Consider the following 25,237-nt stretch of genomic DNA (forward strand, 5'->3'; position numbering starts at 1 on the left):
TCCTTTTCACCCTAGTGTAAAACACAACAGGGCAATATTGGATTAGCTTCCTTTATTGAGTTTCAGGACATTTGCTTTTATCCCCTCTGAGATTCTGGTGCATCAAAAAATTTAGCATGTAATTAATATCATAATCTCTTTTAACTTTGAGATTAAAAAAATTTTATATCAAAACATGAAGGACCAATTCTTGAAGACATTCCCAACCTCACATACTCCTCTCCTTATGTGTATCAGTTAGGATCCTGGCAGGAAACAGATGGCACACTCAAGTTGGTTAATTAAAGAGTATAACAAAGGGACCATTTATAAAGATATGACTAGAAATAGAGAAAATAAGATTGAACAGTTACCTCCCAAGGACAGAATAGCCAGAGCTGTTAATATCCCTAAGCCAGAAGATGCAAACAGTAGAAGTTATCAGAACCTGGAGCGGGCAGTGAGACAGAGAGGAGTACCTTTCAAGAGATATAGCCTTCAGTAAGGTGACACACCAAATCATGGCAGTGACCAGGCAGGAAGGGAGCCAGCAGAATAAATATCCAAACGTTACCTCTTCCTAATATGCCAGCAGTGTTTCCTGCTGCAGTATAATTGAAACCAGACAAGAATCAAGAGGACAAAGGAACCCACTATTAGGGTCTGTATAGATCAGCCACCCCAGGATGCAGAGCAGGGTGGAAAGGCTGAAACGGAGGAGCTAGAGAGGAAGAACTAAGTTATCCATCACATCCCTTACTTAGGCATATCATTTCAATTTGGAAATTTAGAAATAGCAACTTTCAATTTGGAAATAGCATAACAGGAGTTTATCATCAGCAGAACTAGAATGCAATTTTTATAGTGAATCATCTGTAGAAAAGAGGAACATATTAAACAAGATATTCAGACTCACATGTGTTATAAGGTAAGAGAAATATTTATTTAATTTTGCACAAGAACGAGCTTATACTGAACAAATTCAACCAAATAATATTAAGTGCAGTAAAACAAGGAAATAGGGATGACTTTTCCTGTTAGAAAATATTAAGTAACCATGCCTGTGCATTATTTTTATCATTACAATAACTTGTTTCAGATTTCTTTTCAGAGTGTGTACTGTACATAACATGTTATAGCTTCTTTGCTTTACTTCTGAAAATATAATTCATTCACTGCCTGACATTTTATTTCTTGCAGTGAGGAACCTAACTGATTCGTGAAGATTCTGATCTAGAGGAAAATTTTCTGCACCAGTGAAGCTAGAGACTTTCACAGATCCAATGGGCTCAGGCTTTCTATCCAGGGTTCAGGATGTCACGGTGTATATTCCACGCCCATTCTTCTACATGGTGATGTCAGACACAGTGGAGGCAGACTTGAGGTCTAATTATGCCCCAGTAATTTTCCTTTTGTGATTTTGCCAAGCTCCACAAATTTCATAATTGAAAGTTCACTCAGCTATTAACAAAGCTGCATTTAGCTGCCCACAAATCACCCAATTTAAGTTTTAACTTTTTTTTGGTCTTTTTAATGAAAGAACATTCTTTTAACAGAAATCTCCCATGAGACAGTTAACTTCACAGTTCCTGAAGGCACTGTGGATCCACTGAGCAACAGATGTGGCCATTCTAGATTTAAAAAAAGTAGAAAGAAAAACAGAGTATGAATTTTTAAGCCATTAGTAAATGATCACATTTATTGATTGGTATGTACAAATAAAACTGTATAGTTTATTTCTGCATTCCTAAAAATTCAATAGCCCAATCACTTTTCATAACTCTACTATTGCCAACTCAATTATTATGCCCATTGCATTTGTGGGAAGTCATAAACTGACTTTATTTACCCATTGGCATCCTCTGTATCACATTTGTTCTTTTATTTATTTGCAAAATACGTACTGAGTCTATGTAAGCACTACATATATTAATAAATAAAGCAGACATGGTCACTACTCTCACAGAGCAGGGTTTGCAGTTTATAAGGGAGAAAACTAGTAATTACCAAGCCAACATACAATCAAAAATTGTGAAAAGTGCTAAAAAGGTGCTGTGAACTAAATATTTGTATCCTCTTACAATCCACATGTTGAAATCCTACCCCCCAGTGTGATGGTATTAGGAGGTAAAGCCTTTGAGAGGTAATTAGTGAATGAGGGTAGAGCGCTCATGAATGGGATCAGTGCCCTTATAAAAAAATGAGAACACATGCATCCTCTCTCTCTATCTACCATGTGATACAATGAGAAATGGCCATCTGCAAACAGGAAGTGCGTCCTTGCCAGATACCAGATCTGCCAGGGTCTGGATCTTGGAATGTGATAAATGAATTTCTCAGCCTCCAGAATTGTGAGGAATGAACTGCTATTGTTTAAGCCACCCAGTCTACAGTATTCTGTTACAGCAGCCTGAACTGACTAAGACAAAAGGAAATAAATTAGGTGGTGGTGTGAGATTAATAAAAGACTAGCTACTTAGTCAGTGGCCAGGATAGACTATTCTGTGAGGTGATATTTAAACCGAGACCTGGTGACTGCATGAAAAGGTGGCCAAATGTGCAGGAACCAGCATAAGGAGAGGCTTTGAAATGAGGAGAGTTTTGTGTAGTTAAGAAACTGAAAAAAAGCTTTGGGTAAGAATTTTCAGTTGGGGAAGAAAACTGTGATGATGAAATAGGATAAATAAGCAGGGAAGGGCCAGATATGCATAATTAGTTTTCGATATAAGGTGTCACAACAATATAGTGTTGTACAAAGAAGAAAAATCTTCTATCCTATTCTATTGATTCCCTGCACTCTTACTTTTCTCAACCAGCTAACTCATACGATAATGTTAATATCGTTTTTAAAACCGTGATGGTGATAATATCCTTCTACTCCTTAAGTGTGTACTCTGTGGCAGACACTTTGTCAGGCATTTAAAATACATTATCTAATTTCATTCTCATAGCATTCCCAGTGGGATTCCTATTAATAGTCACATGTTTTAGATTCAGAAACTAAAGATCAGAAAGCTTAAATATCATGTACAAAATCACACAGCTAGTACATGGTAGAGCTAGGATTAAAACTCAGGCTAGCCTGACTCTAAAATACATCCTCCATTATATAGTTTCTCTCAGAAAATTGGCTTTTGATGATTGAAATGCATAATACTTTAACATGATAAAAATCGAAAGTGTCTTTGTTTCTATAAGAGGAAACCTGAAAAGATTTTGATACTCCAGCCTTTGCTAAAGTACACCAAATGAGGGAAAAGCCAGTATATATCCAAGAAGAATATTATCAATTTAACTTATTCTCATCTTTTCTAAGTTATTATTAAGCTGAATTCATATTCTGACAGTGACAGACTCAACCATTTCTTAGACCTCTAGTGGCATTTTAAAGTTTTGTCATCATATCTCCAGCCCCTAACATATTCCTAGAGACAGAACTGTTCGAATGAGACTTGTAGAACTCAGCTGTGCCCCAGAATCTCCAAGATGCCCCAGGCTGGAACCACCTTTGCCTCTCCCGTCTGCCAAAGGCCACTTCGAGGTGCTGGCTCAGAGGCACAGGTTTTCTGACCATAACCAGGTCACACGATCTTTCCTAATTCATTGGCCCAATAAAGTGATGGGTGTACCAGTTCCTGGGAATTTCAGCTCCTCAAATTATATGGCTTTGGAGCAGAAACATAATTAGGGAATTTCTGGAGCCTTCCATCATTGAGTATGTGCAATTAGCATTAGAACCCTCGGGGGAAGAAACCATTAGTATTGCACCCGTAAGTATGTCTTAGGAAGGGACTCTTTGTTTTCTAAAATCTTCCAGGAGTGTGTTGCTTATTCCATAAGGATATGTTCTGCTACAACAGGATTCTACAAACCATATCAATGGCAGCTCCTTAACTAGGGAAGCATGGACAACTAATAAAATACCCTACTTGGGTTCCAGTTTTACTGATAGCATAGTTTCTTATATAAGACTAACCCTCCTACAGATTAACAACTACAAAGTCTGAACAAAATACAAAAATAACAATTGAAAGTAATGGACAGTATCAGGCAGACACTACAACAGTTTCAATCTTTGAAAGAAGGAAAAGGTACTGTGCAAGTGTTGTTTCCACTTGGTATTCCCTAATCTGTGCAGCTTGAGATAACTATAAGGAAAGCAGTAAGCCACAATCTCACTGAGGTGTCAGAGGACAGCTTGGAGGTTGTCAGAGTGGCTGGAAATTGAGGGAGAAATATCTATAAAAGAAGAAGTGAATCAGTAAACAAACTCCTCTCAAATCCTTGGCTGATCTTTGACTTGCAGAAGAGATTCTAAAGAGAAAATCAAGGGAGCCACAGTTTGAAGGTTGAAAGATATGAGAAGAGCTTTCAGATGCTGCTCACTGAAGCAGTGCGTCAAATCTGTGTCCTTCAAAGATATAAAGGATTGATAAGCAGTTTAAGCTTTCCTTAGACTTCTATCTCTCACCACCTACAAAACATCAACTAAAAATGGATTAAAGAGTTACATGTAGTATTAATACCTGCAACTATAAAACTACTAGAAGAAAGCATAAGACAAATGCTTCAGGACACAGGTCTAGGAAAATATTTTATGGGTGAGACCACAAAAGCACAGGCAACAAAAACAAAAATAGATAAATGAGACTATATCAAACTAAAAAGCTTCTGCATAGTAAAGAAAACAATCAACGGAATAAAGAGACAACTTGCAGAATGGAAGAAAATATTTGCAAACTATTCATCTGACAAGGGACTCATATCTAGAATGTACAAGGAACTCAAATAACCGCAAAATACTGCAAGTAATCCAATTAAAAATGGGCAAAGGATTTGAATAGAAATTGCTGAAAAGAAGTCATACAAATGACCAACACATATATTAAAAAGGTTCAACATCACTAATCATCAGGGAAATGCAGGTCAAAACCACAATGAGCTATCATCTCCCTCCAGTTAGAACAGCTTTTATTAAAAAGGAAAAAATTACAAATGCTGGTGAAGATGCAGAGAAACAGGAACCCTTATGCACTGTTGGTGGGACTGTAAATTAGTATGGCCATTATAAAAAACAGTATGAAAGTTTCTCAAAAAACTAAAATAGACCTAACACATGATCCAGCAATCTCACTACTGGGTTTTTACCGAAAGGAAAAAAAATCAGTTTATTGAAGATATATCTGAACCCCCATGCATCATTATTCACAATCACCAAGATATGTAATCAACCTAAATGTCTATCAACAGATGAATGAACAAAGAAAATGTGGCATATATCCACAATGGAATACCATCCAGACATAAGAAGAATGAAATCTTGTCATTTTCAACAACATGGATGAGCCTTGGAGGACATTATGTGAAATAAGCCAGGTGCAGAAAGATACATGCTACGTGTTCTCTCTCATATGTTAGAGCTAAAAAAATTCATCTTATAGAAGAAGAATTATGGTTATCAGAAGCTAGGAGGAGTATAGGGGAGAGGAGGTTAGGAAGATGTTGGTTAAAGGATACAAAATTTTTACACAGCTGGATAGCAGGAATAAGTTCTAGTGTTCTATAACACTGTAGGATAAATATAATTAATAATAATTCATTGTATATGTTCAAAAATCTAGAAGAAAGGATTGTTGAATGTTCCCAACATGAAGTAATACATTCTTGAGGTAAAAAATACCCTAATTGCCCTGATCATTACACACTGTACATATGTACCAAAATATCACTCTGTACCCCATAAATATGTGCAACCACTATATATCAACAAAACATACAAGGAAAAAACCAAACAAACAATTCAAACTTTCAATTGAAGGCTCAAAAGCGCCATGATTAGGAGTAAAACAATACCTACAGATTAAGAGATTCACGCTAAAACTAAAGGTAAATTTGAAACAGACCTTCCTAACTGGTGTAAAGCCAACCTTTAATAAGTGCCAGGTTATTGGCCAATAATTTACAACCTGCTAGAAGAGAAACAGTTTTCACAAGAAGCCAATGGAACCTATGGTCTATAAAACATATCATCCATCATATCCAATATATTATAAAAATTAATAGACATGTGAAGAAAAACAGGAAAATGTGGCTCCTAATGAAAAGAAAAAGTAGTGAATGGAAGATGACTCAAAGATGATCCACATGTTGTAATTAGCAGACTGGAAAGTATCTATCATAAATTTGCTCAAAAATGTAAAAAGATATGGTCATAGTGAATGAACAAATAGTAAAGCTTGGCAGAGAAATTAAACTATTAAAAATTAAGTGGAAATTCTGGAACTGAAAAATGTAATATCTGAAAGGAAAAGATTCACTAGACGAACCTAATAGCAGATTAGAGATGGCAGAAGAAAAAGTCAGTAAATTTGAAGACAAAGCAGTAGAAATTATCCAGTCCATAAAACAAAGACAAAAATATTGAAATAAAAATAGAGCTTTAGTGACTTTTAGGATAATTAAACCATCTAAACAAATGTTTAACTGGAGTCTCAGAAAACTATGAGAGAAAAAGATGTGGCAGACAAAATATGTGAAAAAACAGTGGCTCAACTTTTCTCAAGTTTGGTGAAATGACATCAACTTAGATATTCAAAAAGCCCAGCAAACACCAAAGAAAATAAAGACTGAAAAAAGAGATCAGACCTAAGTGCATCATAGTCAAACTACTAAAAACAAAGATAGAGAATCATGAAAGGAAAAAGTGGGGGAAAAAAGAAATACTGCATACAAGGGAATAAAAAAACAAATGATCACTGTATCAGAAACAATGGAAACTAGAAAATAATAGAACATCACCTTTAAGTTCTGGAAACAAATCTGTCAATCCTGAATTCTATATACAGTGAAAATACTCTTGAAATATAAAGACATTTTCAGGTAAATTAAGAGTTGAAAGAACTTGTTACTAGCACACCTGCAATAAGGAAAATGCTAAGGAGTGTTACTCAAGCTGAAGTGAATGTAACCAGATGGAGACTCCAATACGTAAGAAGAAATGAAGAGTACCAGAAATGGTAAATATGGTAGTCTTCCCTTATCTGCAGTTTATCTTTCCACAGTTTCAGTTACCTATGGTCAACTGTAGCCCAAACAAATGAGTAAAATGTATGATAAAACATTCTGAGAGAGAAAAAGAGAGAGAGAGAGAGAGGGAGAGAGAGAGAGATCACATTCACATAATTTTTATTATAGTATAATTATTATATTTTATTATTAGTTATTGTTGTCAATCTCTTACTGTACCTAATGTAAATTAAATTTTACTGTACATACGTATAGAAAAAAACATAGTATATATAGGGTTTAATAAGGTTCAGTACTATTGTGGTTTCAGGCATCCACTTGGAGTCTTGGAACACATATCCCTTGTGGAAAAAGGAGCAATTACTACATGTGAATAAATATAAAATATACCATTTTTCTTTTCTTAATTTCTTTAAGAGACATAAGACTTACTAAAGCAAAAATAATAACATGGAACTGTAGGATTAATAGTGAACAGAGTTGTAAAACATATTACTGTTTTAGCACAAAAGCTGTGCAGATAAAATTATAATGTTGCAAAGTTCTTATATTTTATATGAGTAGTATAATACTATATCTAATTATAATATAATAACTTGATGATATATAGTATAATCCCTAGGACAACAAATAAAATAATAATATGAAAGTTATAGTTTAAAATCCAACAGAACAATTTAAATAAAATAAAAATGTTATTAAAGAAAAAGAAGGCAGGAATGGATAAATAGGTGTATAAAATATAGATGGGACAAATAGAAAACAAATGACAAAATAGTAGTCCTAAATCCATCAGTGTCACAAATTACATTAAATGTAAATAAACAAAACACTTTAATAACAGATTTTCACACTGGGTGAAAAATAAGAACAATACATTATCTATTAAAAATACACTTTAAATATAAAACTGTTGATAGATTAGAAGTAGATGAACAAAACAATATACTGTGTGGCTAAATAAATATCAGACAAAATTAATTTCAAGTCAAGAAGCCTTGCTAGAGATAAGGAGGGACATTACGTAGCAATAAAACGGTCAATTCACAGAAGACATAAATTAGTACAAACTGTGTAATTCAATTTATATGACATTTTATAAAGGCAAAATGAATTTATTATAAAGAAATAAAGTTAAAGTTGCCTACTGAAAGTAGGTGTTACTGAAAGGGGATCCAAAGGTGCTCTCTGGAGTGTTGGATATATTCTGTTGGATATATTCTGTATTTTGATTTATCAAACTCATCAAACTATATACTTAACTGTGAATTTCACTATAATAAATATTACCTTGATAACAATGAAAATAAAACTGACTCACTGAAACTCAGTCTGACTACTAGGAATAATAAGCACCTACTATCAAAACTCATAAAATAATTATTTTTATATAGTGACACAGTAAAATAAGTTTCCTTAAGACCTTGCTATTTTTGGCTATATTTATTGTTAAAGAAGTCCTTGCCACTCTTCATGCTAACCTTTGAGAATCAAGGTTAGAAGACAGTCAACTTTTAATTTTCAGCTACACTTATTTTTTTTAATCCTATTACTGTCAGTATTTCAGTATGTTTTAAAGGAGTCCATTTCCTTTATTTTCAAACTTTTTGTAGTTAAAGTGAATATGTAATTATACATAATATTTTTATCTTAATTTTTATTATAAGCATTGTGATCACTTCATCAGCTGAATAATAACATATAATCTTCTAATACATAATTAGAATATATTATATAAGTATAACATATCATACAATTGCATTGTACACAAAGTTACTATAATTTATTTAACTGTTCTATTGTTGGATATTTTAGTTTCTTCCTTAATTCTGTATTACAATGTTGAGATGTATATTGGCATGTATATAGCTTGTTTTATACTTTATTTCTTTAGGTTAGATTCTCAGACCTGGGATTAAAGAGAACAATATATTTGTGTGTGTGTATGGGGGGTGGGGATAGTGTGTTGCATTGTGTATTTTTTAATGATATCAACAGTGCACAAAAATAATAATTCCAGTATATCTGTCAGCATTATAAATTATTATGAGAAACTTTTTTACTATAGTATATGAAAATAATTATTTATAATTTTAGTTTACAATTAAGGTTCAATTATTTAAAGGCTCAATGATTTCCTCTTTTATTTTAGTAGGTGTACTTTTTTAGTGAGTTGTTTATCCTTTGCAGATTTATTTATGGGGGAAATAATTGCTTTTTAAAAAAGCTTTAGGGGCAAGGTCTTACTTTGTCACCCAAGCTAGAGTGCAGTGGCATGATCATGGCTGACTGCAGCCTTGAACGCCTAAGCTCAAGTGGGCCTTCTGAGCAGTTGGGATTATAGGTATGAGCCACTGCACCCAGCAGGAAGTACTTTTCTTATTAATGTTTATGTTTTTAATCTAACACATAAACCAAATCTGCTGAAGCTATTTTTTCAGTCTGTAGTTGTGACTTTGTTTTTTTTTTTTTTTTTTGCTAATTTTATGTATCTATAGAAGCACTAATCTTTTCTTTCAGTTATATTTTATCATTGATAAATTTTAAAAAGTATCTCCTTCTAGAATTTTGATAAATATTTAATTATATTTTCTTTATTTTAATTTATTTTAATACTTAACAGTTTTTCCATGTGGAATTTGTTTTGATATGTAACATAATTTTTATAACTGCGTGTTATTTCCCTCAAATTGTTATTTAGTCATTCCATTATTTGTGAAATAATTTTTTTTCCTCCATTGATTTGCAAAGTCCTGATCATATATCAAAAGCTTTATTATAATATTGCCCATTTATAGGTATTTTTTCCATAGATCCAGTTATCTATTCTAATGTTAGAACAGAGGTCCACTGGCACAACTTCAAGTTTGTAGCTTTTGATAGATGAAGGCAACATTTAGGAAGTGAGGATCTTGATCGCTTTACAAAACTCCAATTTCTTCCATACCTCAATAACTGTAGCATTGTATCTAGAGTCTCCCTAGGAGTTAAAGTAGCTCCCTGGTTTCTGATTTTCAGTTTCCTGCTCAGTGATGGTCTATTAAAGGAAAGGACTCCCTAACCCCTTCTTCCTCCTTATTTCTCAATTGGATACCTCCCTCTTTGTTGTTTGAAGCTCAAAGTGTTCTAACCAAAGTGTGCTTCTCTAGAAGATTTCGAAAAGGAGAACTTCTGAATTCATTTTTGACTCAAGAGTTTAACTTTTGAGTGGAGAAAGCTTTTTTCCTTTAACCTAAGAAAATTAAATTTGAAGACACCTTTAAAAAGAGAAAAGAAAACTTATCCTTTTCTACCCAACTAGCTCCTAATTCTTAGATCTCATTTACTGAGGAGTTACTCCTCAGCCAACATTTATTGAGTGCTTACTATGTGTTGAGCACTGTATGAAATTTTTGCGTGGATCATGTCACTTAATTCTTAGAGTAACCTTCTCAAGTAGGCACTATTACAATTCCCAAGTAGGCACTATTATTGTTCCCATTTTTAAGGACAGCAAACTGAGCTACAGACAGATTAATGAATGTCCCCTGAGGTCACATAGTTAGTGAGGTTGACCAGGCTTTGAATCCAGGCAGCCTGATTCCAGAGACTACATTCTTGACCACTAGACCAGGCCTGTCCAAGAAAACATTTTGTGATAACAGAAATGTTTTCTGTGTGTGTGATATAGTTTGGATATTTGTCCCCATGCAAATCTCATGTTGAATTGTAATCCCTAATCCTGGAGGTGGGGCCTGGTGGGAGGTGTTTGGAACATAAGGGCAGATTTCTCTTGAATGGCTTAGCATTATCCCCTAGGTGCTGTTCTCACCATAGTGAGTTCTCACGATATCTGGTCATTTTAAAATGTGTGGCACCTACCCACCAACTTTCTCTCTCTCTCTCGTTCCCACTCCTGCCATGTGAAGTGCCCACTGCTGCTTCGCCTTCCACATGAGTAGAAGCTTCCTGAGGCCTCCCCTGAGGCAGACCCTGGTACTGTTTCCCATACAGCCTGCAGAACTGTAAGCCAATTAAACCCCTTTTCTTTGTAAATTACCCAGTCTCGAGTATTTCTTTACATCTAAGCAAGAACGGCCTAACACAGTGTGCTATCTAATATGACAGCCAGTAGCCATATGTGGCTATTGTGCAATTGAAATGTGGCTAGTGTAACTAAGAAATTAAATTTTTCATATTATTTAATTTTAATTAAAATTTAAATAGCCACATGTGGCTACTGACTAGCATATTGAACAACAGAGTACCAGATAATAAGCTGATAGAGAATAACTCCCAGGGCTGATTCTGTCTGGTTTTGCTTATCATTATATACCTGGTACCAGCACAATGCCCCACACAGTGTGTATTTATCAATTAAAAACAAATAACTCAGAGGGGAGTAGAATGGAGATGTAATAAATAAAATAGTGCTTTCAAAGCACTAAATTGTGAAGAATGCTTACCTCTAAGGCAATATCTGAAGCCTGTTTTGCATAAACTTTATTTTCAAAATAACACAAAATAAATGTAATAAAATTAGTATTTGAGATAAATTTGACAAAACTGAGCATATTTTATGACTCATATAAGAGATAAAGAAAATAGTATCTAATACTAACTTCTGCAAATCAGTACTTATCTGACAGGAAGAAATGACTTTAATATCAAAATACACTTGCTGGAATATATTCCTATCAAGAGCTGAGAGATTATAGTAGTTGTTTATAAGGCAGTGAATGACAAGCTCATTCAAATTCTTTACCCCAGAAAACAGTCTGCATTGTTTTCCTGCTTATTACTATATGCAATTTTCTTACTGTGAATAACTTCTGTGCTATATTTCATTTTTGTTCATCACTCAATATATATTTTTGTCACTATTGCTCAGAAGAATAATCTCACAGAAAGATTAAGGGTGTAAGACGACTCAACTCTATTTGGTAATTAAATGTCAGAAAGTATTTCCCTGTTAGTCATTAGTGCCAAGTTTCGAGATATGCACTATTGAATATACACATATTAAATATATATTAAAGGAACATTGCATATACATTCTTAGTAACTTTTAGTAATAGTAACTTTTAAATTTGCTAATGCATTTCATAAAAACAGCAGTAAATGTTCACTCAAAAAGCTTTGCTTGATTGACAAATTGCTTTGATTGAAAGAACTAGAAATTTGAGCTTGAAATAGATAAAAATGGCATCTCAAAGCTTAAAGCATTTTATATTTCTTTGTCCTGTTACTTCAACCTACTCTGGTAAGAATTTGTAATAAGTGAATCTGAATTAAATTGCTCCGTAGGATAAAAATTACAAAATGGAAATGCTCACTTAAAAAAATCAGAGCAGTTACAGATATCTGGCTATGTTATGCTGAGAAAAATCTGACACGTCTGCTCTTTGGTTGTTACTGTTAAGCCTTCAGGTTATTTATTTAGTTTCAGTGTTAATTACAAAATTATGACTATAAAGCATAATGGCCACAAGATTAAATTTATATAGAAATAATAATCAAATTAGAATGCTTCCAACATTGTCACTAATCTACAAACTCTATATACTCTGCCTACATTCATTGTATTTGTGCTCTCATTGAAGCAAAAGGCACAGAGCTCTATTTTCCAATGAGAATAAGGAGAAAGAGCTTTCTAATGGTTTTTCTCCAACTGTATGAATAAAATATGGTAAAAAACAGATCTTAAATTTTTCAACTCAGTGTAACTGATCATAACGAACCAAGAAATACGCCCATCTTTGCCACATTGATTTCCACCTTGGAAAATGTAATAAATCTACTTCGCTTATGTATCTTACAGACCTTGTAAAAGAACCAGCTAAAAATCAATAAAACAATATTGTCTCCTATCATGAAAGAAGAAACATGAGGTTTGTTGTTTCAGCTTTTTAAAAAGATGTGTACAGTTAGATACTTAGGACAATTTAAGTAGCTTGTTTCTATTCTGGTGATATAAATAACGGATCATTCTGGTTTCAGTCCATGCACTGTCCTTGAATATACATCAGAGGGATGCCCATGACAGCCTTGGAACTAATAGAGCTGAGTGGCATTCCTCCCATCTATGTTTGAAAAATAAACAGAAAAAAAAAAAACCTTCCCATTGTCAGGTCGAGCACATTATTATCTATGAGCCCTGGGTGCTGCTGGCAAAGTGCTCACTATTTAAATGTAATGGGGTTTACCTTGCACTGGCAGAGAGTACACTCAGTGCCATGTTTGATCCAAGAGGACCCGGTGAAGCGAACCACATTCATCTCGTCCAGGCAAGTCTTGGTGATGTCATTGCGGATGGTGTCAGCCTGGCAAGGGTCTGTCACACAGCGCGGGCAGCACTCATTCTCTGGGAGAATACTGAATTCACATTCCACATCTGGGCAAGGCAGGGGCCAACAATCAACTTCCCCTTGCTATAAGGAAAACAGATGTGCAAGGGCAGAGGGAGAGGGAGGAGGAAATGGAGGGAGGCCAGGAAAAAGCAGATGAGCACAGGGTTTACTGAATACTCAATTTATTTGACTGATATTTAAACTTAGATCTACAAAGCTGATGAATCTTTCAGGGAATATATTAATACAAAAGCCCTATCAGAATGATGAGTTCTGTATTGCAGCTTGATTTTGAAACAATCTTCAGGATTTAAATAACACCAATAAAACAAAAGCAAAAATCACTTATCTTAAAACAATAAAATGTGCATGCCCCTATCTTTCCCATGACAAAGGAGAGAGGTTTTTATTTAACGTATTTGCCCATGTGATACCTTTTTCATTCTTTCGCTATTTTTTCTAAGCTGTTATTCATTCCTTTACGCATAAAGAATGTTTTGTTCATTTAAAAGAAAATAAACTAAAATATGAAGGGAATATGATGGTTTTTCTTTGTTCATTTATATATTTTTCAGTGTAGAGACTTTGAAAAAAAAAAAAAACCCTAGGAATTGATTTCACTCCTTTTTAATTCCACACAGGAAAATAGTGTGAATTGGATCTTTTTAAAAATGTAGTTCCCACCTGTTTCCTATTTTCTTCATAATTCTGAATCTCACGGTTTGGGAGATGAAAGCAGCCTTCAGGCACAGAAACTGACCTTGGTCTTTCCATTGATTTTTGGGTTGAAAGTATAAAAAGGAAGGAACAAAAAAGCTTTGCCTTAAAAATAACCTCACACAAATAGAAAGAAACTGGCCATAACTTTAAAAGTAGCATCTTCTGTGAAAGTTTCCGCTATAAAGACACATAGACCAATTTTCCTTTTCATTTATACCACTAGAAAGAAACAAGAAATTCATTCAACTGAAAAAAGGCTTTAACAAATCATTACTTTCTTCTTACTTATTGTTTCTAGTAAAAGTTTTACAAATATATAGAGAAATTCAATTCTAATATATATATATTGCATATCCATATTACGTGCAAAACAAGGTGCCCACTAGAAGCATTGAAAATAACAATCTTTAGAAGGAAATAAACGGTTTTGGTTGTGGGGGTGGTTGTTTTGTTTTTTAAGTCTAAACATGGCTGATATAAATGGGTTAACAAAAGTTCTACTTGGAAAAAGAATATTTTTTTTCATGAATGCCATTAGTCTATCAATAATTGTCTTTAAGTTAGCCTAAACTGGATAGGAATGGGGAAGCTAAGAGAGTCTTTTCTTCTTTTGAGCTATGGAGATACTTCTGAAAGAGACATTACTGTCAGTGAAAGACTATTCAACACCTTCTGCCACATCTACCTCAGAATATTCCTTCTTGGGTTGTGATCGTGTAACTATCACCTCATCATCCTAACCAGGCTCACTTTTTATAACTGTCAACACTGTGGCCTGGTGCTAGGTATTGGCAAATGGGGAGGGCAAGGTTTGTTCCCTATTTAGATTCTGGGCCTAAATTTTCTTTCCACTTCATGTAGTTAAATTTACCAAGCAGCGGCACTGTTGACAATTCTGGACCCAGGTGTCACCACTGTTGTACAAAGTTTCCCCATTTTGATGGAGGCACTGACTACTAAGCCTTGGGTCACATTCAGGGCAGCAAAAAAGATCAACTGTCGGATTCTCACAGTCACAGACCATCCGTCGACACATAACGAATCCATTCTGTATGAAAAAGAAAAAAAGCAGTTATCAAAAACCTCCATTGCTCAATACAATAACACACACACACACACACACACACACATATTTCAGATGGTGACTTGGAAGTTGAAATAATTCACACTGCTTATCCAATATAACAAATTTTCTTTAACATTTCTCTTTTTTAGCTAACACAAAGAAATTACCTAAGCCGGGGGGTTTTCAATTTCCTTTCCACATACTACTCCTCAAATGACCAGAAAATATTTTTTTCAGAAATGACCAGCATAAAATGATAACCACTGTGTATATAAATGTCTTCATTTATATGTGAGTATATATTTGTATATTAGTATGGTAAGTTGCATACTAACTAAATTTTGTTTTGTTTGAGGGCATGTGTTTTAACATTTCATAGTTAATAAAATACATATTACTAAATTTCTGGAGTATTTAACACCTATGTTTTTGTATAAACTGTTATCAATTTCTTTTATGACAGCTGAGTTTTTGGTACATAATCTTATTCATCTGAAAATAATTTGAGCATTCATTATAACTAGGTACACATAACAGAATACCTATCTAAAACTGAAATATAGACCAAATAAATATTTTTCACTCTTGCATCATAGCATGTTCATTCTGACTTTATTTGTGCAGTCATTCAAACATGATATTGTGACTAGGAAAAAATTAGCACGGTTAGTAATAAAATTTTATCAACATGTGGATAGATAAATACATTGGTATATCCATACAATGAAATAATATTCAGCATTAAAAAGAAATGGATTACAGATATATGTAACAATATGAATGAATCTCAAAAACATAATGTTGAGAGAAAGAAGCCAGACACAATATAGTATGTACTATATAACTCCATTTATATGAGGCTCTAGAAAATACAAATTTAATCAATAGGGACTGGATGCAATTTTTGCCTAGATCTAGGGTTGTGGGACTAACTAGGAAAGAACATAGGCAACATTTGGGCTACTGGAAATGTTCTGTTATATTAATTGTGCTGGTAGTTAAGTGGATGTACACATTGTCAAAACTCATCAAACCATATACACACTTAAAACATATGCAAATTACAACTGAATAAAATTGATTAAAGTTTTTTATTTATACCAACCTGACATGAGCACACAGAGCACCTGTCGTTTTCCAAAACCCAAATCTGACCATTGTGCTTAACTTTTCCATCGTGGATGCAGTCCCCTGTGCAGTTCTTTCCATGAGGACATCGACAATCATATCCACCATCCAAATTGAAGCAAATGGTATCATTGGCACAGCTGTGCCTCCCGGTCCCACACTCATCAATATCTATAGACAAGAAAAAACGGCATGCAATGTGCTTAGAATATGTGCAGTTTCAAACAACTGCAATCAGGTCAGTTGTCTCCTGACATAAAGTATTCAACTGTAAATTAATTTTCATCTTACTGGCTTGCATTTGTGATTAAATGTTGACTAAAGCAATGTTAATGATCTGGGGATTTCACAGGAAAATATTATCATGTTTGATTTAAAAAATCGGGTAACCTTGGCTAGAATTTCAACTTTTATATCTATGTAAATACCATTAGGCTTTATGAAACATTTATATTTTTGAGAGTAAGAATATGACTCAATTTACCAAATAAAAACAGTTCAACAGTGGAAATTCTAAAAGTGCCTATGATACTTTAATGGGGATATCATCCCCAGTGTTAAACTGGTGATTACAGAAAAATCCCTTCTTAGTGGGAGATGAAATGTCATGAGATCCCTGCAGCATTTTTTGCAATATCAAACCTTATTCTCGCAGCTGCACCTGCCCCCCTCCATGAAGCTCTTTCCATTGTTCTGCCTAGGTGATCTTCCCTTGCATTCCAGGTATTTTCATATGGTCCTTAGACTTTGACTCTCAACCACGGAAGGGCAAATAATCATCAGCAATTACCATCTCTCTCACAAAGAATCCACTACTTCTTAACTTTTCCATTTCAGATTATCATTTTGTCCCCTGCCTGACTCAGCTGGCAATTGCCCATACTTCACCTGACATCACCTATTTCATGGCCATTACAGCCTAAAGCATTTTCATACAGATGAAAAAGCAAACATATCGTGACCCACAGATCAGGTCCATAAGAGGAGATGGGATTCACTTTTATTTACCCCCGTAATTTAAAGGTCACAAGCCAAAATACATTTCAGAGACGTGATATGAATGGCAATAAGCAGTTATTTCCCATTTCATCAGTTTCCTCTGAGTAAAGGTCAAGAAAGAAAGAATTAAATCATGGCAGAAGTGGGTTAGAGACAAGATGCAATGTATAGCTTTTAACTAGGGCGCTGTATACTGATTCTCCTTGAAGATTTTAAAAATAAGGTTTAGGAAATATCTTTATCAAATGATTCGACTTCAACATTGACTGAAGACTTGGACTAGTTAAAATTTGGCAATTTTAAACTTCTTATATACTTAAATTCTGCCACATATGTATTCCTGAAAGTAAGCCACAGGACTTTTTTTTTCTGTTTGCCTTGATTTTTATTAGTTCCCATTTCAACAAAACTAATGAATTGGATCAACAGCCGAAAAAGTGATTATAGAGCTTTATTAAGCTTGATTTGTTAAGGATAATATTACTTATTATTGTAGACTATGATTAGAAAGAAAACTGTTAGCCAGGATGAGAATATATTTTTTAAAAATTAAGTACTATGGTTAATGTGTATTTTTTCAGATTAGAGAAAATTTTTCTCTTCGTATTAAAAATTAAATTTTATTAGTTAGTTTTATATTTGGTCAATTCAGAATGATGTGGTACATCTGGTGAGTTGATACTTGTCTCCCATTAAATATTTCTAGAATTAAGAATTATAATTAGCCAGAAAAACATAAACAAACCATAGTTATTTGGTCTCTTTGACAACAAGCGCTACAGACATCCTTACTACATAGCTTTTTTACAGTCTGCTATAAGGACATTATTCCATGAATGGCAATGGCTGAATTTTTGCAATCATTTTATTTTGCTTGACACTTTAAAATAAAAGCTGGGTTATCAGATAATACTTTTTTCCCCCTTATAGGCAGAAAGATTGCACAGGGTTGCTGCATGGGACAAAGAAGAGATGTCCAGGCACAAGATGAATATGTATACTTAAATAAAGCACATCTATAATAAAGAAATAGAGTAAAAAGTTGCTCATAACAATGGTTGGCATGTACTTGTTATACCTGGAAAAAATGTGTGGGCAGATGCATCATAATGGACTAACTACAATCTCTTGCTATCCAAGGAGTTTGAGTAAGTTTGAACTCAGCTTGTTTTTTCTGCTTATTATCTACAATGACTCTGACAATGCAGAAACTTTTCCCAATTAACTGGTGGTATAGAATTTTGGAACCCATTTTTACACATAGCTTGGTTATAACAAGATTCCCAAATTAACTATCCATACAAGGTGTGTATTCTACTTTGAAAAACCTATCACGGTATACCTATCATGGCATATACAAATTCCAACTTTAAAAATATAGATAACTCCTTTAGTGAGTGATTATTGAAGAAATAAGGTTGCTAAATCCATTTGTCAGTGTCAGTTTTCATGTAACTTGGTCTAGCAGAGCACTTGACGAAACTTTCTCCCTCTTCTGGATAAATTTTCCCTACTTGCTTCCTATCACACTGGTAGCTCTTCTGGATCTTTTTTGTCTATACATTCTCTAGGTATGGCGATTATACTATGATTAATATTTAGCCATGCAAAGAGTAGGTAAACAGTAGTCTAGAGTGCTTTTGAGGCAAGAGTGTGCTTAAAGGCCCAACGTCTAGAGCTATCAAGATGTGCTGGAGAAACCGAAGTGCTGGTAGACTGGAATGTTCAGTGAGAGAGCAGAGTAAATAGCATGTAGCTGAAGGCTACTCAGGGTCCAAGGAAAGGTCATGTTAAGAAAGTTGAACTTTACCATAAAGCCAATAAAATGTCATTTTAGAGAAACGCAAAATAAAAAAAAATCACAATCTGATTTTCATTTTAGACAGGTTCCTTTGGGTTCATTTTGGAAAAGAGATTTGAATGGATTAGAATTTGGAGCCAGGAGACCAGTTAATAGACTGTTTCCATAGTCCAGGCAAAAGATGATCATACAATAAAAGCAGAGTCTCATAGTGGTTGGTATGTACCAGACTCTGAGAACTTTTCATATAATGATTTATTTAATCTTCACAACCACCCTCAAAGATATAATTAAATTATGATTCTCTCTTTATAAATCAGGAAATTGAGACATAATACTGTTACATAACTTGCCCAAGGTGACACAGCCACACAGCCAGTAGGCCCAGATGGGAACTGAAGCAATCATGCTCTAAGTCCGTGCTCTTAAGTACCATGCCACACTGAGTTACAGCAGTGGGGACGCATAGAAAGAGAAAACAGAGAGAATTAACACAACATAGTGATTTGTTGGCTTTGAAGATTAGAAAGAAAGAGAGATCAAAAACGATGTTTAGATCTCTGGCGTGGAAAATATGGCTGACGCTATTTATGGAAAGAAGAGCAAGATTTTGCTGTGGAACAGAAGAGCGGGGAGGGATAAAGGAAGACATGTTCAGTTTAGGACTGGCTGAATTGCACTTCCTCTGGGCTTCCAAGCAGAGCTGTTCAGTAAGTAGTTGGATATGTGTGTCTGGGGCTCAGAAAATAGAATTGGGCCAAAATGTGGATTTGATGCAGATTACTTTCATCATCTCCTTTCTCAAAAAGAGTCCTTCTACTCAGGTTCAAACTTTGTAGTACTTAGAGTATTTAGAGCTACTTCTTGTTTGCAGTCATTTTCCCTATCTCGAATTGGCAATAATCTCATCATACTTAGCAAAGTCCAAAGGCAAATACTAGGTACTCTGAGAAGCCTTCCTTGATACTAAAGAGCAAATAATTTCTCTTTGTTCCTTCACAGCATGACATTTATATTTCTTCTCAAAATCAAGTGCTTTTCTCAATCACAGCGTTGGGCTTGAACAGACTATTTAAAATACTATCATGTAAACTTCATTTTTTTGGTATCAAAAGTTCAAAAAACTTCACCAAACTTAAAGATTGTCCAGAAATTACAGCAATAATGGGAAATGTTGGCAGAAATATAAGATATTTATGCAAAAAAAGATACTGGACGGTGTCTCAGAGAGAGACAAGGTTTTAGGCACAGTGGAAATGGGGGATGGATAAGGAAAATGGGACTCTGGCATGTTACCTCAGGATGAAATGTCTAAATCTCTGAGATAAATGGATGAGCAAAACAGCAAACAATTTGTATGAATGCAGCTTATAAATATGTATGTTGTAGATCACACAACTGTAACCTAAAAAGTAGTGACACAGTGAAGTTATTTATTCATGCCTTCAAGTATGAGTCTTACACTTCAGAGTAACTGTAAAGCTACCACTGTGGCTTTGTCTACTTTCTTCCCCCCAGCAACAAAAAAAATAGCACCTTCTCTGATATAATCATATTCTTAAAATGGAATCCTTCTAAATACTAATATTACAATTCTACAAATCACAGAAATTGCAGTAAATGGAGAATGTTTAGAAGTTTTTTTTTTAATCTTTTTTAAAAAATATGTCTATTCATCTGACAAAGGGCTAATATCCAGAATCTACAAAGAACTTAAACAAATTTATGAGAAAAAACAACCCTATCAAAAAGTGGGCAAAGGATACGAACAGACACTTCTCAAAAGAAGACATTTATGCAGCCAACAGACACAAGAAAAAATGCTCATCATCACTGGCCATCAGAGAAAGGCAAATCAAAACCACAATGAGATACCATCTCACACCAGTTAGAACGACGATTATTAAAATGTCAGGAAACAACAGGTGCTGGAGAGCATGTGGAGAAATAGGAACACTTTTACACTGTTGGTGGGACTGTAAACTAGCTAAACTATTGTGGAAGACAGTGTGGCGATTCCTCAAGGATCTAGAAATACCATTTGACCCAGCCATCCCATTACCGGGTATATACCCAAAGGATTATAAATCATGCTGCTATAAAGACACATGCAAACGTATGTTTATTGCGGCACTATTCACAATAGCAAAGACTTGGAACCAACCCAAATGTCCATCAGTGATAGACTGGATTAAGAAAATGTGGCACATATACACCATGGAATACTAGGCAGCCATAAAAAAGGATGAGTTCATGTCCTTTGTAGGGACATGGATGAAGCTGGAAAACATTCTCAGCAAACTGTCACAAAGACAAAAAACTAAACTCCGCATGTTCTCACTCATAGGCGGGAATTGAACAATGAAAACAATTGGACACAGGAAGGGGAACATCACACACGAAGGCTTGTCATGGAGTGGGGGTAGGGGGGTAGGGATAGCATTAGGAGATATACCTAATGTAAATGACGAGTTAATGGGTACAGCACACCAACATGGCACATGTATACATATGCAACAAGACTGCACGTTGTGCACATGTACCCTAGAACTTAAAGTATAATAATAATAAAATACACACACACACACACACACACACACACACACACACACACACACACATATATATATATAAATAAATCAGATGTGTTCTTTTAAAAAAATTCTTCAGGCCGGGCACGCTGGTTCACGCCTATAATCCCAGCACTTTGGGAGGCCGAGGCGGGCAGATCACGAGGTCAGGAGATCAAGACTATCCTGGCTAACACGTCAAAACCCCGCCTCCATTAAAAGTACAAAAAAATTTAGCCAGGCGTGGTGGCGGGCACCTGTAAACCCAGCTACTCGGCAGGCTGAGGCAGGAGAATGGTGTGAACCTGGGAGGCGGAGCTTGCAGTGAGCCGAGATCATACCACTGCACTCCAGCCTGGGGGACAGAGTGAGATTCTGTCTCATATCAAAAAAAAAAAAAAAAAAAAAGAATCCTTCAGAGCATGTTGTCCTCTGACAGAGTAGTAGGTTTTTCTGATAATCTTTATAAATTTTATTGGTAGACAATGGTAGAATCATCTTTCCAGAATAGTGTTTTTGTTTTTGTTTTTTTAAAAAAGATTTTTCACTGCTCCTATGTTTGTGGGTTTCCTTGAAAGGCCTTTTCTATGAAGACAAATCCTCTACTTTGCTGTTTTCATATTTATAATGTGTTATTTTGATGTTTAGTTTACTTATCCTTGTTACTTTCTGGGCTGAACACTCATGAATGCATTAATTATGTTTTATACTGATCATTATTATATATCTACTTTTAACTATATATATATATATCCACTATCTGTCATACTAATATCTACATTCCAACATAGGTTATGTGCCTAATGCATTTCTAATGAAGAGATTAGCTATCTATTATTTATCTCAATCTTTTCATTGGACAAATAAATGTATCATCTACTATGTGTCAGACACTGTTCTAGGCATTGGAGATATGATAGCTGACAAGCAAACACAAACTATGACCTTTGAAGCTTACATTCTAAAGCAGATAATAAGAAAGCAAACACATAAATACATACTATAATTTCAGGTGAGTTTATAATTTCTATCAAAAAAAAGTGAAGCAGGGTAAGTGAATAGAGTGTCAGAGGTGGGAGACTATTTTAAATTAGTTGTCCAGGAGAAACCATTTGAGAAGAAATTTGAATTAAATGAAAGAAGAACCTTGCAAAGATCTAGGGGAAGGGCATTCCACATAAAGGGACAGTACATGCAAATAAATCTGTTTTGTATATTTTAGAAATGGCAAGAAAGCCAAGGATGCATATCATGTGAGCCCTTGTCAACCATGGTCAGGGTTTGCATATTGCTTTGAGAGGGGTGGAGAGGCTCCAGGAGTGTGAACAGAGGAGTAACATGATCTAACTTCAGTTTTAGAAGAATCACTCTGAATGTTATTAAAAAAAAAAAAAAAAAAAAAAAGACTCTAGGGGAATTGGGCATGGAAGTAGGAAGACCAGTTTGGAGGCTGTTATAGTGGTTCAGGCAAAAGGTAGTAATGGCTTAGATTAAGACGTTAACAACCGAAGTGGTAAAGGGTGGTTAGACTGGGAATATATTTTGAAAGTTGAAACTGTGAAATTTGTTAATGTATGGAATGTGAGATATGAGGAAAAGAAGGAAGAAAACAATGACTCTAAGATGTAGTTCTGGACAACTATGTTAAAGGACCTGTAGGACTTAGAGAGTAAATTAAAAGTTCTGTTTTAGCCATATTAGGTCTGAGTTGTCTATTAGACATCCAGGTTGAGCTACCTAGTAGGCCACTAGATGTAGAATCTGTAGCCAAGGCAGAGGTCTGAATTTGGGATATACAGATGGCATTTTAAGCCATGAAACTCGTTGACTTAGGGATTGAGAATGGATAGAAAAGATCGACAAGGCCTGAGCCCTGGGGCATTTGAGAGAGTAAAAAAAAGGCCTGTAGGAGAAAGGAGAAAAACCAGGAGAGAGTGGTGAACCTGAAGCCAAGTGAGGAAAATTATGTTTTGAGAGAAAAGAATGATCAACTGAGTTAAATGCCTAAGTAGTTGATCAAGGAGATAGTAAGTGATCAGCTAATTTGGCAAAATGGAAATTGTTAGTAATCTTGAAAGAAAAGCATTGGCTAGAGCAGTGAGACTAAAGTGTCGCTGGAAGGAAGAAGGCAGAGATAACAAGTACTGAAAATTTTTTCAAGGAATTTTGTTCTAAAGGGGACAGAAAACTGGAAGATATGTCTGTAGAGTCAGGTGATGTCAAGGGAAGTTACATTTTGTTTGCTTTTGTTTTGTTTTCAAAGATGGCTGCTACTCTTGACTCTTTGAACACTGATAGGAATGATGCAGTAGAAAAAGACTTAATTATACGGAAGAGAAAGTTAATAATATATGGGCAGAATCCTTAAACAGGTGAGAGAGGATGAGATGCAAGATACAATGATGAGTTTCATATTTGATAGAAGTGGGGCCACTTCCTCCAATAAAAGAGGAGGGAGAAAGAGCAGCAGGTATATAGAAATAAATGAGCAGATATATAGAAATAAATAAATAAGCGAGTATGGGTTGTGGTGGAAAGTGAGGCAGATGGCTTTTAACTACTTCTGTGTTCTCAGTTAAGTAGACAGGCCACTGACAGAGAATAAAGAGAAAGGAAGCAGTATCCAAAGTCTGAGGAGACTTAAGAAGTTGTGAAATGGCTGTTAACTGGAAAGTTGGAAGGGAATGTAACTAACAAAATGAAGTAGGAATGCTGGACAGTGCTGAGGGCCCTTACAGTAGGTAGCTTCTGAGATGGCCCCAGTGATCCTCACCACTTAGTATTCAAGCCCTTGTGTAATCCCCTTCCTTAAATGTGGGATGGACTTACTGACTTGATGCTAACAAATATAAAGTGTGAGAAGTGATGGAATGTCACATCTGACATGAGGTTGTAAAAAAACTATGGCTCCCATATTGGGCATCTGCTCTTGGATTGTTTGCTTTAGGGAAAGCAAGCTCCCACGCCTTGAGGAGTGGCCCATGTATTAAGGAGATGAGATCTGCCAATAGCCACATGAATGTCCTTGGAAATAGATTCCCATTCCCCCCACTACCACCACAGACAAGCCTTCAATATAAGAAGACCACAATCCTGGCCAAGAACTTGACTGCAATGTCATTAAGGCGCTGAATCAGAGCCACCCAGCTAAGCTGTGCACAAATCCCTGACCCACAGCAAGTGTGAGACAATGTTTGCCGTTTTCAGCTGCTAAGTTTTGAGAGTAATTTGTTAGGCATCAATAGATAACTAATACAATCCACTAGAGATTTGTGATCACAAATTTGAAAGACAGTGAGCTCAGTTACAAATTTAATGTAAGACAGTCAACAGAGGTATGTGTGTTTTTCTACTCACATTCAGATGCACAGAAAAAAGTGTGCAAGGATACTAACCCAAATTAAACATAGGTAACCCCTCGAGGATGAGTGGAAAAGATGGGGAAAGGGGGGAGGTGAAATGAAGATGCATATTCAGCTTTAATCCATATACAAGCTTCTGTATGATTTGCATTATTTATAATCAGCTTATATTCATTCTTTATGTGCATAATTTTTTAAAAAGATGATCTCAATTAAATTCTATAAAATACAAAGAAACTAGCTTATCAGGGAAGAAC

General features: G+C 35.1%; 1 protein-coding gene across 6 annotated transcripts in view; it reads right to left on the minus strand.

Moving 5' to 3' along the window:
• Positions 1–898: 898 nt before the first annotated feature.
• Positions 899–25,237, minus strand: part of NELL2 (neural EGFL like 2) — a 418,610-nt gene continuing 394,271 nt past the window's right edge. For 3 of the 6 annotated variants that reach the window (XM_025401116.1, XM_025401115.1, XM_025401117.1), the window contains 4 exons: positions 16,226–16,419; positions 14,926–15,102; positions 13,191–13,415; positions 904–1,610 (listed from right to left, as the gene is read on the minus strand). In XM_025401116.1, coding sequence (XP_025256901.1) covers positions 1,560–1,610; positions 13,191–13,415; positions 14,926–15,102; positions 16,226–16,419 — 647 coding nt within the window. In that variant the 3' untranslated portion in view covers positions 904–1,559. Of the gene's footprint in view, positions 1,611–11,066; positions 11,069–13,190; positions 13,416–14,925; positions 15,103–16,225; positions 16,420–25,237 lie in introns of all 6 variants that reach the window. The other 3 variants (XM_025401113.1, XM_025401114.1, XM_025401118.1) reach the window with 3 other exon arrangements.

The sequence above is a fragment of the Theropithecus gelada genome, chromosome 11 (genome assembly GCF_003255815.1).
Source record: "Theropithecus gelada isolate Dixy chromosome 11, Tgel_1.0, whole genome shotgun sequence".
Lineage (NCBI taxonomy): Eukaryota > Metazoa > Chordata > Mammalia > Primates > Cercopithecidae > Theropithecus > Theropithecus gelada.